The following is a 15,632-nucleotide window of genomic DNA, read 5'->3' as shown; positions in this document are numbered from 1 at the left end:
AAACCTGAAGTTTGTGTTTCTCATTTCTACAAACAGATCCAGAGATAGATAGAGAGATATATATATCTATATCTATATATATATATATATATAGATATAGATATAGATATAGATAAATAGAGAATAGAATAGATTAATAGATTTATTGATTTCTGATCAGACTTTATTAAATATTCTACGTCAGTTTGAAGTTATGTAAATGAACTTATTTAGCGTCATTATGACTCCATCCTGCTCATCAGAGGGAAACTAACCGCTCATACACCGTTGCCATAGCAACGGGAACAAGTGAAGTGTCTTGCCTAAGGACCCGAGGACTGTTGTGTAAATAGTTTGTTTCCCAACGTCAGAGTTTCCCGTCTGTTCGTGTTACTTCATGTTGCTTCATGTTGCTTCATGCTCGCTGAGTTATTGCAGAACAGACTCAGGAACTCGTTTATTGTGTCATGAAGGATTTAAAGATGCAAAGAAGAAAACAGTAATAATTATGTTTCAACCCGAACCCTGACCCAGACCCAGGCCCGAACCCTGACCCGAATCCTGACCCAGACCCTTTAAAAAGTCAGTTTGAAGTTCAGTGAATAGTTTCTGTTTCACATCACAAAGTTTCCCGTCTCTTCTTGTCTCTTCTTGTCTCTTTGTGTCTCTTCCTGTCTCTTCTTGTCTCTTCTTGTCTCTTCCTGTCTCTTCTTGTCTCTTCTTGTCTCTTCCTGTCTCTTCCTGTCTCTTCTTGTCTCTTCCTGTCTCTTTGTGTCTCTTCGTGTCTCTTTGTGTCTCTTCTTGTCTCTTCCTGTTGCTTCGTGCTGTTTAGTGAATTATTGCAGCAGAACTTCTGCAAACTGACTGAGCAACACTTTGCTGTCCCACAGTGTGGAGGACAGAGTCGGGTTAGGACACAGTGTGGAGGACAGAGTTGGGTTAGGACACAGTGTGGAGGACAGTATAGGGTTAGGACACAGTGTGGAGGACAGAGTCGGGTTAGGACACAGTGTGGAGGACAGAGTAGGGTTAGGACACAGTGTGGAGGACAGAGTCGGGTTAGGACACAGTGTGGAGGACAGAGTAGGGTTAGGACACAGTGTGGAGGACAGAGTAGGGTTAGGACACAGTGTGGAGGACAGAGTCGGGTTAGGACACAGTGTGGAGGACAGAGTCGGGTTAGGACACAGTGTGGAGGACAGTGTGGGTAATGTGGTTTAGGGTTAGAAACCAACACGCTGCCGGCTCACAGTGGACAGAGCGTCAGGAGCAGACTCGGTGTGACTGAGACAGAGAGGTGGAGGAACCTGGGGCAGATCAGTCCAGTTCAATCAGGTCCCAGTGAGACACTTCTTCCTAATGTGTCCCACACTTTAAGAAACTAGCAATCAGACAAAGTATACCAAATTTCTTCAAGATACAAACAGGAAACTGTCATTCAGTCATTTCTTAAAGAACGGAGACAGACGTTTCTATCAATGACCGAACATGAAGGTGATGTAGAGGGAAGAGTCAAAGACAAATCAGAGCAACCCAATATGACTAAAAGGCTTTCAGGGACTAACATCAGGCACAGACACAGGGACAGTCTGTTCTGATAATGAGCCTCTTCATCATTAACTCAGTTCACCTGGACTCTCAGCTGCAGCTCGTCTGTATTCAGCCTCTATATGTTGTCCGCTCTCTCTCTGCTTCATGTCAGACCCTCCAGCTCTGATTCACAGACTGAGTCCCTGGTTTCCATGCTGCTTGCTTTTGACTTCCTCTCCTCGTGTCTTCCCCGGTAAACGCTCCAGCCTTCTGTCCCTCACCTCGAGTATCGCCTGTTCCTGTGTGTTCCTCCGGCTTCTATCCTGTCAGCAGAGCCCAGAACCTTCAGCTTGGTCAGGGTCAGGGTTAGGGTCAGGGTCATGTCTGTTAGGGTCAGGGTCATGTCTGTTAGGGTCAGGGTTATGTCTGTTAGGGTCATGTCTGTTAGGGTCAGGGTCATGTCTGTTAGGGTCATGTCTGTTAGGGTCAGGGTCAGGGTCATGTCTGTTAGGGTCAGGGTCAGGGTCATGTCTGTTAGGGTCAGGGTCAGGGTCAGGGTCATGTCTGTTAGGGTCAGGGTCATGTCTGTTAGGGTCAGGGTCATGTCTGTTAGGGTCAGGGTCATGTCTGTTAGGGTCAGGGTTAGGGTCAGGGTCAGGGTCAGGGTCATGTCTGTTAGGGTCAGGGTCCGGGTCAGGGTTAACCCTACTGGCCTGATCTCACCTGCTGCCAGCTGTGTGTTCAGTGACCCTGAGCCCTGCTGCCCCCCCCCCACATCCTGCCAGATACCTGTTCTCTGACCTTGTGGACTATAAAATAAAGATAATTTAAAACTGCTCCCTGGTTGTGCTGCTATTGGTCCTACCACCTCCCCCCGTTAGAACAGGAGTGTGTGTGTGAGACATGCAGCAAAGATGTGAACCAGGGTCAGGGTCATGTCATGCACACAGCAGACCCACCACATGCGCACCCGAGGGACTAACTGTCTGTTTCTATACAGATTAAATGTGTCCTGAGTTTCAGTCTGTAGCGAGTAATCTGATTACTTTTTGATGTAACAGTAAGCTGTTCCTGTAGCGACCTTTAACCCCGGCTCTATCACTGCTTACCTGTACGGCAGCTCAGAAGGGACATTATTAATCCCATTATTTAGAATGAGTGTGTGTGTGTGTCTGAGTGTAGATGTGTGTGTGTCTGTGTGTTACTGTGTGTGATTCCTGCTGTTAGTGTAAAGATTTAAACATGATGCTTCAGACTTCAGGCTGTGTGATGATGCTAAAGTAATCTATTACTGTTCTCACAAGGTAACTAGTTACTTTATAAGGTAACTTACTTGAACAGTAACATTCATCAACAATGTTCACCTGAGCAGTCTTCTTGTTTCTGTTTCACAACATCAGAAAGCTTCCTGTCTCTTCCTGTTGCTCCGTGCTGCTTGTTGAATTATTGCAGCAGAACTTCTGCAAACTGACTGAGCAACACTTTGCTGTCCCACGCTGTGGAGAACAGTATAGGGTTAGGACACAGTGTGGAGGACAGAGTCGGGTTAGGACACAGTGTGGAGGACAGAGTCGGGTTAGGACACAGTGTGGAGAACAGAGTCGGGTTAGGACACAGTGTGGAGGACAGAGTAGGGTTAGGACACAGTGTGGAGGACAGAGTCGGGTTAGGACACAGTGTGGACAGAGTAGGGTTAGGACACAGTGTGGAGAACAGAGTCGGGTTAGGACACAGTGTGGAGGACACAGTGTGGAGGACAGAGTCGGGTTAGGACACAGTGTGGAGGACACAGTGTGGAGGACAGAGTCGGGTTAGGACACAGTGTGGAGGACAGAGTAGGGTTAGGACACAGTGTGGAGAACAGAGTCGGGTTAGGACACAGTGTGGAGGACACAGTGTGGAGGACAGAGTAGGGTTAGGACACAGTGTGGACAGAGTAGGGTTAGGACACAGTGTGGAGGACAGTAGGGTTAGGACACAGTGTGGAGGACAGTATAGGGTTAGGACACAGTGTGGAGGACACAGTGTGGAGGACAGAGTAGGGTTAGGACACAGTGTAGACAGAGTAGGGTTAGGACACAGTGTGGAGGACAGTATAGGGTTAGGACACAGTGTGGAGGACAGAGTAGGGTTAGGACACAGTGTGGAGGACAGAGTCGGGTTAGGACACAGTGTGGAGGACAGAGTAGGGTTAGGACAGTGTGGAGAACAGAGTTGGGTTAGGACACAGTGTGGAGGACAGAGTAGGGTTAGGACACAGTGTGGAGGACAGAGTAGGGTTAGGACACAGTGTGTAGAACAGAGTCGGGTTAGGACACAGTGTGGAGGACAGTATAGGGTTAGGACACAGTGTGGAGGACAGAGTCGGGTTAGGACACAGTGTGGAGAACAGAGTCGGGTTAGGACACAGTGTGGAGGACACAGTGTGGAGGACAGAGTAGGGTTAGGACACAGTGTGGAGAACAGAGTCGGGTTAGGACACAGTTTGGAGGACAGAGTAGGGTTAGGACACAGTGTGGACAGAGTAGGGTTTGGACACAGTGTGGAGGACAGAGTAGGGTTAGGACACAGTGTGGAGGACAGTATAGGGTTAGGACACAGTGTGGAGAACAGTATAGGGTTAGGACACAGTGTGGAGAACAGTGTAGGGTTAGGACAGTGTGGAGGACAGTATAGGGTTAGGACAGTGTGGAGGACAGAGTAGGGTTAGGACACAGTGTGGAGGACAGAGTAGGGTTAGGACACAGTGTGGAGAACAGAGTCGGGTTAGGACACAGTGTGGAGGACAGAGTCGGGCTAGGACACAGTGTGGAGGACAGAGTCGGGTTAGGACACAGTGTGGAGAACAGAGTCGGGTTAGGACACAGTGTGGAGGACAGAGTAGGGTTAGGACACAGTGTGGACAGAGTAGGGTTAGGACACAGTGTGGAGGACAGTACGGTTAGGACACAGTGTGGAGGACAGTATAGGGTTAGGACACAGTGTGGAGGACAGTGTAGGGTTAGGACACAGTGTGGAGGACACAGTGTGGACAGAGTTGGGTTAGGACACAGTGTGGAGGACAGAGTAGGGTTAGGACACAGTGTGGAGGACAGAGTCGGGTTAGGACACAGTGTGGAGGACACAGTGTGGACAGAGTTGGGTTAGGACACAGTGTGGAGGACAGAGTAGGGTTAGGACACAGTGTGGAGGACAGAGTCGGGTTAGGACACAGTGTGGAGGACACAGTGTGGAGGACAGAGTAGGGTTAGGACACAGTGTAGACAGAGTAGGGTTAGGACACAGTGTGGAGGACAGTATAGGGTTAGGACACAGTGTGGAGGACAGAGTAGGGTTAGGACACAGTGTGGAGGACAGAGTCGGGTTAGGACACAGTGTGGAGGACAGAGTAGGGTTAGGACAGTGTGGAGAACAGAGTTGGGTTAGGACACAGTGTGGAGGACAGAGTAGGGTTAGGACACAGTGTGGAGGACAGAGTAGGGTTAGGACACAGTTTGGAGAACAGAGTCGGGTTAGGACACAGTTTGGAGGACAGAGTAGGGTTAGGACACAGTGTGGACAGAGAAGGGTTTGGACACAGTGTGGAGGACAGAGTAGGGTTAGGACACAGTGTGGAGGACAGTATAGGGTTAGGACACAGTGTGGAGAACAGTATAGGGTTAGGACACAGTGTGGAGAACAGTGTAGGGTTAGGACAGTGTGGAGGACAGTATAGGGTTAGGACAGTGTGGAGGACAGAGTAGGGTTAGGACACAGTGTGGAGAACAGAGTCGGGTTAGGACACAGTGTGGAGGACAGAGTCGGGCTAGGACACAGTGTGGAGGACAGAGTCGGGTTAGGACACAGTGTGGAGGACAGAGTAGGGTTAGGACACAGTGTGGAGGACAGAGTCGGGTTAGGACACAGTGTGGAGGACAGAGTCGGGTTAGGGTTAGGACAGTGTGGAGGACAGAGTGTGGAGGACAGAGTCGGGTTAGGACACAGTGTGGAGGACAGAGTCGGGTTAGGACACAGTGTGGAGGACAGAGTCGGGTTAGGACACAGTGTGGAGGACACAGTGTGGAGGACAGTATAGGGTTAGGACACAGTGTGGAGGACAGAGTCAGGTTAGGACACAGTGTGGAGGACAGAGTAGGGTTAGGACACAGTGTGGAGGACAGTATAGGGTTAGGACACAGTGTGGAGGACAGAGTCGGGTTAGGACACAGTGTGGAGAACAGTATAGTGTTAGGACACAGTGTGGAGGACAGAGTCGGGTTAGGACACAGTGTGGAGGACAGAGTCGTGTTAGGACACAGTGTGGAGGACAGTATAGGGTTAGGACACAGTGTGGAGGACAGAGTCGGGTTAGGACACAGTGTGGAGAACAGTATAGTGTTAGGACACAGTGTGGAGGACAGAGTCGGGTTAGGACACAGTGTGGAGGACAGAGTCGGGTTAGGACACAGTGTGGAGGACAGTGTGGAGGACAGAGTCGGGTTAGGACACAGTGTGGAGGACAGTATAGGGTTAGGACACAGTGTGGAGGACACAGTGTGGAGGACAGAGAAGACAAATGGACTCAACAGAACTTCTGCAAACTGAGGAACTCGTTTATTTCACTCTGAAGAAACGTTGAACACGTTTTGTTACTTCAAACATTTTATTTCTTTATAAAATCATCGTTGTTCTGAAACCGCTTTGATTCGTACAGCTCTTCAGACCGGTCTCTGCGTCCTGGTCTACAGGCTGGGGGTCTGCGTCCTGGTCTACAGGCTGGGGGTCTGAGTGGAGTCCACCTTCAGGTCTTTGGCCGTCAGTCCAGCAGTGACCGGGTGCATCTCTGCTCGGTGGGCCACAAACACTCGGAGCGCTTCCTCTCGATACTTCTCGAAGTTATAAACCTCTCTGAAACACACAGAGACCTGGATCAGTAAGAGACCCTGACCCTGACCCTAGTCCCTAACCCTGACCCTTTAGGTATCAGAGTCCCTGACCCTAACCCTAACCCAATAACCAATCACCAACTGGATCATTACCAGAAGCTAAACCCTAAACGAAGTTGGGTACCTGAAGAGCGGTCTGGTGAACTTCATCCGACCCTGTTCCGTTGCCATCTTCAGCGCCATGGCAACCGCATCCTCCCATTTGGACCGCACACACAGCCGCAGCCACCTGCACAGAGACAACAGCCAATCACAGGAGGCCTGACGGGAGGGGCGGGGCCTAAGGCACAACTCTTACCTGAAGCGGATCTCCGCGTTCATGTAGGAGTTCAGATTGTAGACTTCCTGCATCCGCTTCACGTGAGTCAGCGGGAGCGGGTCCTGCAGGAGAACCAGCTGTTACTGAAGTGAACTGTGGTGGACTGTGGTGGACTGTGGAGGACTGTGGTGGACTGTGGAGGACTGTAAAGGACTGTGGTCTTACCTCTTGCAGCAGGAGGGACAGGAACTCGATGAGCTGGTGGGAGGACAGCGTCTTCACATCAGAGTCCTTGAAGCTGCTCAGATCCTGGTCTTTGGCCTGAGGGGGGACAGAAGGTCCAGGTTAACATGGTTCTGGTCTGTGAACCGGTCTGAGGTCAGTGTGACGGGTGGACTTCCAGGTGGTCCTGGTCTTACCTTGGTCCACCTGAGACACAGCGCGATGCAGGCGTCGGCCATCGTCGTGTCGTACCTGGAACACAACACAGAGGTCAGAACCGGTCCGGTGTGAGACCAGGACTGGTACCTGATGTGGACTCACTGAGGCTTGACGGGGGGCATCCCGGGAGTCGACATCCAGCCGGTCCAGTCCACCTGGTTCAGGATCTCCACCTGATACACAAACCGGATCAGTTACAACCAATCAGCTGGCTCCATTTTACAACCTCTGAGTCCTTGTCCAGGTGGGTCTCACCTGAGTCCGTGTCCAGGTGGGTCTCACCTGAGTCTCACCTGAGTCCGTGTCCAGGTGTGTCTCACCTGAGTCCTTGTCCAGGTGTGTCTCACCTGAGTCCGTGTCTAGGTGTGTCTCACCTGAGTCCTTGTCCAGGTGGGTCTCACCTGAGTCTCACCTGAGTCCCTGTCCAGGTGTGTCTCACCTGAGTCCTTGTCCAGGTGTGTCCAGGTGTGTCTCACCTGAGTCCTTGTCCAGGTGTGTCTCACCTGAGTCCGTCCAGGTGTGTCTCACCTTGTCTTTGAAGTAGGTGAACAGGTAGTCCTTCCACTGGTCTGTGGTGACGCTGCTGTAGGCGAACATCTGGATGTAGGATTTGACGAATCCCATGAAGACCTCTGCAGGAGACAGACAGGTGGACAGGTAAGGACAGGTGGACAGGTAAGGAAAGGTGGACAGGAGGACAGGTAAGGACAGGTGGACAGGTAAGGACAGGTGGACAGGTAAGGACAGGTAAGGACAGATGGACAGGTAAGGACAGGTAAGGACAGGTGGACAGGAGGACAGGTAAGGACAGGTGGACAGGTAAGGAAAGGTGGACAGGAGGACAGGTAAGGACAGGTGGACAGGAGGACAGGTAAGGACAGGTGGACAGGTAAGGAAAGGTGGACAGGAGGACAGGTAAGGACAGGTAAGGACAGGTAAGGACAGGTAAGGACAGGTAAGGACAGGTGGACAGGTAAGGACAGGTAAGGACAGGTAAGGAAAGGTGGACAGGTAAGGACAGGTAAGGAAAGGTGGACAGGTAAGGAAAGGTGGACAGGTAAGGACAGGTGGACAGAAGGACAGGTAAGGACAGGTAAGGACAGGTAAGGACAGGTGGACAGAAGGACAGGTAAGGACAGGTAAGGACAGGTGTTACCTGGCCCCCCCAGCAGCTCCTCCAGGTGGTAGAGCAGAGCGAAGCCCTTCTCATAGGGGACCGAGGAGAAGGCGTCATCAGGGTCCACGTCCTGCAGACTGGGGACCAGGTTCGTTAGAGGGTTGTTGGCTCCAAACGTGTTCACCTGAGGACAGGTGAGAAGAAACAGCCAATCAGAGGTGAGAGGAAACAGCCAATCAGAGCCTCTCAACGTGTGACTGACAGGTGAGACAGCCAATCAGAGCCTCTCCTGACCGTACCGAGTCCTGCAGGTCCTTCCAGCCCCCCATCGCCTTAAACTGTCTGAACTGTTCGCTCTCCATACGCCTGCCGATCATCCTCTCCAGGTACACGGTGTGGCCCTCGTTCAACCTGCACACACACACACACACACACACACGAGCAGGTGTTACAGGTGTGAGCAGGTGTTACAGGTGTGAGCAGGTGTGAGCAGGTGTGAGCAGGTGTGAGCAGGTGTTACAGGTGTGAGCAGGTGTGAGCAGGTGTTACAGGTGTGAGCAGGTGTGAGCAGGTGTGAGCAGGTGTGAGCAGGTGTTACAGGTGTGAGCAGGTGTGAGCAGGTGTGAGCAGGTGTGAGCAGGTGTGAGCAGGTGTTACAGGTGTGAGCAGGTGTGAGCAGGTGTTACAGGTGTGAGCAGGTGTTGCAGGTGTGAGCAGGTGTTACAGGTGTGAGCAGGTGTGAGCAGGTGTTACAGGTGTGAGCAGGTGTTACAGGTGTGAGCAGGTGTTACAGGTGTGAGCAGGTGTGAGCAGGTGTTACAGGTGTGAGCAGGTGTGAGCAGGTGTTACAGGTGTGAGCAGGTGTGAGCAGGTGTGAGCAGGTGTGAGCAGGTGTTACAGGTGTGAGCAGGTGTGAGCAGGTGTGAGCAGGTGTGAGCAGGTGTTACAGGTGTGAGCAGGTGTGAGCAGGTGTTACAGGTGTGAGCAGGTGTTGCAGGTGTGAGCAGGTGTTACAGGTGTGAGCAGGTGTTACAGGTGTGAGCAGGTGTGAGCAGGTGTTACAGGTGTGAGCAGGTGTTACAGGTGTGAGCAGGCGATACAGATGTGAGCAGGTGTGAGCAGATGTTACAGGTGTTACAGGTGTTACAGGTGTGAGCAGGTGTTACAGGTGTTACAGGTGTGAGCAGGTGTTACAGGTGTGAGCAGGTGTGATCAGGTGATACAGATGTGAGCAGGTGTGAGCAGATGTTACAGATGTGAGCAGGTGTGAGCAGGTGTTACAGGTGTGAGCAGGTGTGATCAGGTGATACAGATGTGAGCAGGTGTTACAGGTGTGAGCAGGTGTGATCAGGTGATACAGATGTGAGCAGGTGTGAGCAGGTGTTACAGGTGTGAGCAGGTGTTACAGGTGTTCCAGGTGTGAGCAGGTGTTACGGGTGTGAGCAGGTGTTCCAGGTGTGAGCAGGTGTTACAGGTGTGAGCAGGTGTTACAGGTGTGAGCAGGTGTGAGCAGGTGTTACAGGTGTGAGCAGGTGTGAGCAGGTGTGAGCAGGTGTTACAGGTGTGAGCAGGTGTTCCAGGTGTGAAAAGGTGTTCCAGGTGTGACTCACCAGAAGTGCTCCCAGGTCTTGTTGGTGACCAGGTTCCCCGTCCAGCTGTGAGAGATCTCGTGAGCGATCACCTGACGAAGGAACAACACATCAACACGTTTCCATGACAACAGCTAACAGAATCAATCATGTGACACGTTTCCATGACAACAGCTGATAGAATCTATCATGTGACTCACGTTGGACAGAGACCGGTCTCCAGCCTGAAACAGAGACAGGAAACAGCTGATCAGAGGTCATGTGACCGTTAAAGACTTCCTCTGTGTGTGTGTGTGTGTGTGTGTCTCTGTGTGTGTGTACCAGCAGTGTGTGTGTGTGTGTGTGTGTGTGTGTGTGTGTGTGTGTGTGTGTGTGTACCAGCAGTGTGTGTGTGTGTGTGTGTGTACCAGCAGTGTGGGCGTGGCGAAGGTGAGGCAGGGGTTCTCCATCCCTCCGTAGGGGAACGATGGAGGCAGAACCAGGATGTCGTACTGACCCCAGACGTACGGACCCGCCAGCTCCTCCGCGGTCTTCAGCATGGCCTCCGTCTGTCACACAGGAAGTAACACACAGGAAGTCACACACAGGAAGTCACACACAGGGAGTAACACACGGGGAGTAACACACAGGAAGTAACACACAGGAAGTAACACACCTGTAGTGTCTGCATCACACAGGTGAGCTCACCTGTCCAGTTCAGTGCGACTCACCTCTGAGAACTCAAACGCGGCTTTATCTACGAGCTCCTTCTCAGACCAGACCCTGGACCTCGGCCCGATCTCCCTGTCGACCAATCAGAGCACAGAACACGGTTACCTGCTGAAGGTAATGTGATGACATCAGCAGACAGGTGAGTGACACTGTACCTGCTCTCCAGAGCTCCCACCACGATGGCTATCAGGTAGGACGGCATGGCCACCTGAGGACAGGTCAGAGGTCAGGGGTCAGCTGGCAGCAGGTATAAAACAGTAGAAGAAGAACTGACACCTGGCAGCAGGTATAAAAACAGTAGAAGAAGAACTGACACCTGGCAGCAGGTATAAAACAGTAGAAGAAGAACTGACACCTGGCAGCAGGTATAAAAACAGTAGAAGAAGAACTGACACCTGGCAGCAGGTATAAAACCAGTAGAAGAAGAACTGACACCTGGCAGCAGGTATAAAAACAGTAGAAGAAGAACTGACACCTGGCAGCAGGTATAAAACCAGTAGAAGAAGAACTGACACCTGGCAGCAGGTATAAAACAGTAGAAGAAGAACTGACACCTGGCAGCAGGTATAAAAACAGTAGAAGAAGAACTGACACCTGGCAGCAGGTATAAAACAGTAGAAGAAGAACTGACCGGCTGCAGGTATAAAACAGTAGAAGAAGAACTGACCGGCTGCCTGAAGCGGTAGACGACCCGGGTCGCATCCTGAGGGTCCTGGTGCTGCCCATCACGCACGGCACTCATCACCGCCACCAGGTCCTTAGGGACAGACACCTACACACACACACACATTACACACACCCCCCCCCCCACACACACACACACACACACATTACACACACCCCCACACACACACACACACACAGTAACACACACACACACATTACACACAGTAACACAGACATTACACACACACACGGTTGATGTTGTTCTGCTGGACTCTACAGGTGAAGTCCTGTAGTCCTGTGTGTGTGTGTGTGTGTGTGTGTGTTACTGTGTGTGTTACTGTTTGTGTGTGTGTGTGTGTGGTACTGTGTGTGTGTGTGTGTGTGTGTGTGTTAGTTACTGTGTGTGTGTATGTTAGTGTGTATGTTAGTGTGTGTGTGTGTGTGTGTGTGTGTGTGTGTGTGTGTGTGTGTTAGTGTGTGAGTGTGTGTGTGTGTGTGTGTGTGAGTGTGTGTGTGTGTGTATGTTAGTGTGTATGTTAGTGTGTGTGTGTGTGTGTGTGTGTTAGTGTGTGAGTGTGTGTGTGTTTGTGTGTGTGTGTAGTACCTGAGCGTAGTAAGACATCTTCACTGATGGACTGTCCTGACAGGGAATCAGACTCCTGCAGTGATGAGCCTGAAAACACAGAAACACTGACAGGTGAGTGGAGGAGGAGGAGGAGGAGGAGGAGGAGGAGGAGGAGGAGGAGCAGCAGGAGGAGGAGCAGGAGGAGGAGGAGGAGCAGCGGGAGGAGGAGCAGCGGGAGGAGGAGCAGGAGGAGGAGGAGCAGCAGGAGGAGGAGGAGGAAGAGGAGGAGCAGCAGGAGGAGGAGGAGGAAGAGGAGGAGCAAGAGGAGGAAGAGGAGCAGGAGGAAGAGGAGCAGGAGGAGGAGAATGAGGAGGAGCAGGAGGAAGAGGAGGAGGAGGAGGAGCAGCAGGAGGAAGAGGAGGAGGAGGAGCAGCAGGAGGAGGAGGAGGAGGAGCAGCAGCAGGAGGAGGAGGAGGAGGAGGAGGAGCAGCAGCAGGAGGAGGAGGAGCAGCAGCAGGAGGAAGAGGAGGAGGAGCAGCAGCAGGAGGAGGAGCAGCTTACCTGGCACTGGGTGAACAGGTATGGTTTGGTCTTGCCGGCGGTCTGCTCCGGTGAGAGCCACTGCATCGCCGTGGCAACCGGAGACGTCTCATAGGCCACCTCCACGATCACATGCTGGCCTCTGATTGGTCCACACACAGTGATCAGTGGGAGTTTTACAGCAGTAGAAGAAGAAACACAGACAGGTGAGCTCACCTGGAGAGGTCAAAGGGCAGCGTGACCTCCAGCGGAGTCCCTTTGAAGCTGTGTTTAGGGCCCATCGTAAACTTGGCCGCCTGCCCGTTGGTCGTCACGGAAACGATCTTCAAATCCCTGGTGTCCAAAACCTGCAGGTACACCACACTGTGACCTCTGACCTCTGTCCTCTCTCTCACACTCTCACACACTCGCACAACACGCACACACACACACACACACACACTATAACACACACACACACACACACTCACACACACACTCTATAACACACACACACACTATAACACACACACTCTATAACACACACACACACTATAACACACACACACACTATAACACACACTATAACACACACACACACTATAACACACTCACACACACTCTATAACACACACACACACTATAACACACACACACACTATAACACACTCACACACACTCTATAACACACACACACACTATAACACACACACACACTATAACACACTCTATAACACACACACACTCTATAACACACACACACACTATAACACACACTATAACACACACACACACTATAACACACTCACACACACACTATAACACACACACACTATAACACACACTATAACACACACACTCTATAACACACACACACACTATAACACACTCACACACACACTATAACACACACACTCTATAACACACACACACACTATAACACACACACACACACTATAACACACTCACACACACACTATAACACACACACACACACACACTATAACACACTCACACACACACTATAACACACTCACACACACACTATAACACACACACACACACACACTATAACAAACACACACACTATAACACACACACACACACACACACTATAACACCCACACACACACACTAACACACACACACACACACACATATATACACACACACTATAACACACACACACACACACTAACACACACACACACACACACATATATACACACACACTATAACACACTGATCTGATAAATAATCCAATAAATTAATTAAATGTTTTATAACCAGCTGAGGTTGGAAGACATGATCTTGTATTATATTAATAATGTAATATAATATTAATGACATTATTATATTATATTATATTGTTAATATAATATAATATAATATAATTATATAACATGATATAATCTAAGGTGATATGATGATAATGAGTCCAAGGGTTAGGGTTAGTAAGTCCAACCATCATAAATCTGATCACCTTAAAAACTCTTTAAAGTTCCTCATCAACCTTTAAACTTACTACAATAACAATATATTAATAATAATACACATAATATAATATAATATTAAAATATATATTAATAATACATAATAACAATAATAATAAATATAATTAATAAATATAATAACTATTAATACTACTACTACTAATAATAATAATAATAATAATAATAATAATAATAATAATAATAATAATAATAATACTAATAAAAATAAACCGAGCTCTGCCATTTAACTATTTCTCGGTTGTTTTAATGACGTCACACTGATTGGTTTTAACGGAGCTTCAGTCCGGTAGCTGCAGGCTAGCAGCCCCGGTTCCCGGTAACGTTACCAGAGAAGTGAACCGGTCCTCGAGAGCCTCCACCGTCAGCGCCACGCGCCCGCTCAGCACGCGCCTGTCGAAGTCCACGTGCAGGTTGAGGTTGAGGTGTCTCGTGACACACCTGGTGAACGAGGAGAAGGAGCACGGGTCTTCAGACATGTTGATGTTTCCGTTAAGCACCGACACACTGACTCACCGACGCTCCGCCGCCCGGTTATATACCGGAACACGCTGCTAACACGTCCGCTACTGGGACTTTCACAATAAAACACTCACAGCACAAAACAGGCTTTTATTTTAACTTCGACAGGAAGCGGAAACATAACTATAGTAAACATAAAGATAATTATAGTTAGTTATATAGTTATAATTTATTTATTATTATTTAACTAAATACATTGTGGCACAAAATGTTTACAATGGCTTTTTATAAAGTTACATATAAAAGTAAAAAAATAAAATGAAAGAGCAGCACTGGATAGGGTTAGGGTTAGATAGATAATCTGAATATAAAATAATAGAAACAACCAGTTTAGTAGCGAGGGCTTTCTCTGCAGCTCATATTGAACAGTTTCTTTATTTTAAGGGTTTATTATAAAACACATAAAACAACATTAGTGTGTAGACGTTTCCTGAGGATGAGGACGGTTAGGGTTAGGGAGATTATTAATCAGAAAATCATCTTCCTCGTTATCTGTCACAAAACCTTCTGAAGGAAGTGTTCCTGTATATCAGTCCAGGTTCCACTATCAGCACTAAATACACTAAATACAATAAATCACATTTATTCGCCTCAGATCCAAATCCTGGAGGTAAAACTCACTCCAGTGTTTCACACCAAAGTGCATTTTTTAGCTTTCGGTGAATTTCAAACCCTTTGATCACAAAGAATGTGAAACATGAAGAACAGAGTTACAGAATGAGAGGATGTGAAAGCTCGTTAAACATGTTTCTAATAGTTTTGAGTTTTGATGGAGATGAGGTCACAGCTAGAAAAAGACTGAGATGGTAACCCTAACCCTAACCCTGGTAAAGAAGTGAAGGATTCACGGCTGATACTTAAATTAAACATGAATCACTGAATGTCTTCATCCATCAGGTCCTTGTTGTAACGGTAATATCTATTATTCCATCTTGCTGTGTTAGTTATGACTGTAGAGCAGTTTCCAGTATCCATAGTTTAACCTTTGAACGATGAAGTCACATTTATGAAATCAAAGTCGACGGCTCTTTAGTCATTTCAGCTTTTTTAAGATAACGAGTTTTTCTTCTTGATGGCTGAGTCAGGGTTAGCTAAACGCTGGATAGATGCTAACCCTTTCCATCTCAGCCAGAAAGACTCGAGCCAGAAACCCCTAATCCATCCATCATCCATCCATCCTCGGTCTCTTATCCGGGACTTCACCTGTAGAGTCCAACAGAACAACATCAACCATGTGTGTGTGTGTGTGTGTGTGTGTATATGTGTGTGTGTGCGTGTATGTGTGTGTGTGTATATGT

At 49.1% G+C, this 15,632-nt stretch overlaps 1 protein-coding gene across 1 annotated transcript; it reads right to left on the bottom strand.

Moving 5' to 3' along the window:
- Positions 1-6,080: 6,080 nt before the first annotated feature.
- On the bottom strand, positions 6,081-14,385 carry lta4h (leukotriene A4 hydrolase). Its single transcript, XM_053344058.1, has 19 exons — positions 14,142-14,385; positions 12,539-12,669; positions 12,344-12,464; positions 11,822-11,890; positions 11,219-11,323; positions 10,707-10,759; positions 10,551-10,623; positions 10,248-10,388; positions 10,041-10,064; positions 9,862-9,932; positions 8,551-8,662; positions 8,291-8,435; positions 7,663-7,766; positions 7,237-7,307; positions 7,113-7,167; positions 6,919-7,014; positions 6,733-6,815; positions 6,559-6,663; positions 6,081-6,396 (listed from the first exon to the last, which is right to left on the bottom strand). The coding sequence occupies exons 1-19, from the start codon at positions 14,289-14,291 to the stop codon at positions 6,258-6,260; spliced, it is 1,848 nt and encodes a 615-aa protein (XP_053200033.1). The 5' UTR covers positions 14,292-14,385; the 3' UTR covers positions 6,081-6,257.
- Between the last annotated feature and the right edge of the window lie 1,247 nt (positions 14,386-15,632).

This window comes from Scomber japonicus, chromosome 23 (assembly GCF_027409825.1).
Source record: "Scomber japonicus isolate fScoJap1 chromosome 23, fScoJap1.pri, whole genome shotgun sequence".
NCBI classification, from domain to species: domain Eukaryota; kingdom Metazoa; phylum Chordata; class Actinopteri; order Scombriformes; family Scombridae; genus Scomber; species Scomber japonicus.
The sequence above is the reverse complement of the archived record's forward strand: the minus strand, read 5'-3'. Positions and strand labels throughout refer to the sequence as shown.

What these genes read in the sequence shown, in the direction of transcription:
- lta4h (XM_053344058.1), bottom strand. Translation starts at nt 14,291, where the DNA reads ATGTCTGAAGACCCGTGCTCCTTCTCCTCGTTCACCAGGTGTGTCACG. An exon ending in GAGACCGGTCTCTGTCCAAC is followed by an intron (nt 9,933 to 10,040) that starts GTGAGTCACATG and finishes TTCCTTCGTCAG; the next exon opens with GTGATCGCTCACGAGATCTC. An exon ending in TGTGTCTCAGGTGGACCAAG is followed by an intron (nt 7,015 to 7,112) that starts GTAAGACCAGGA and finishes GTCCCCCCTCAG; the next exon opens with GCCAAAGACCAGGATCTGAG.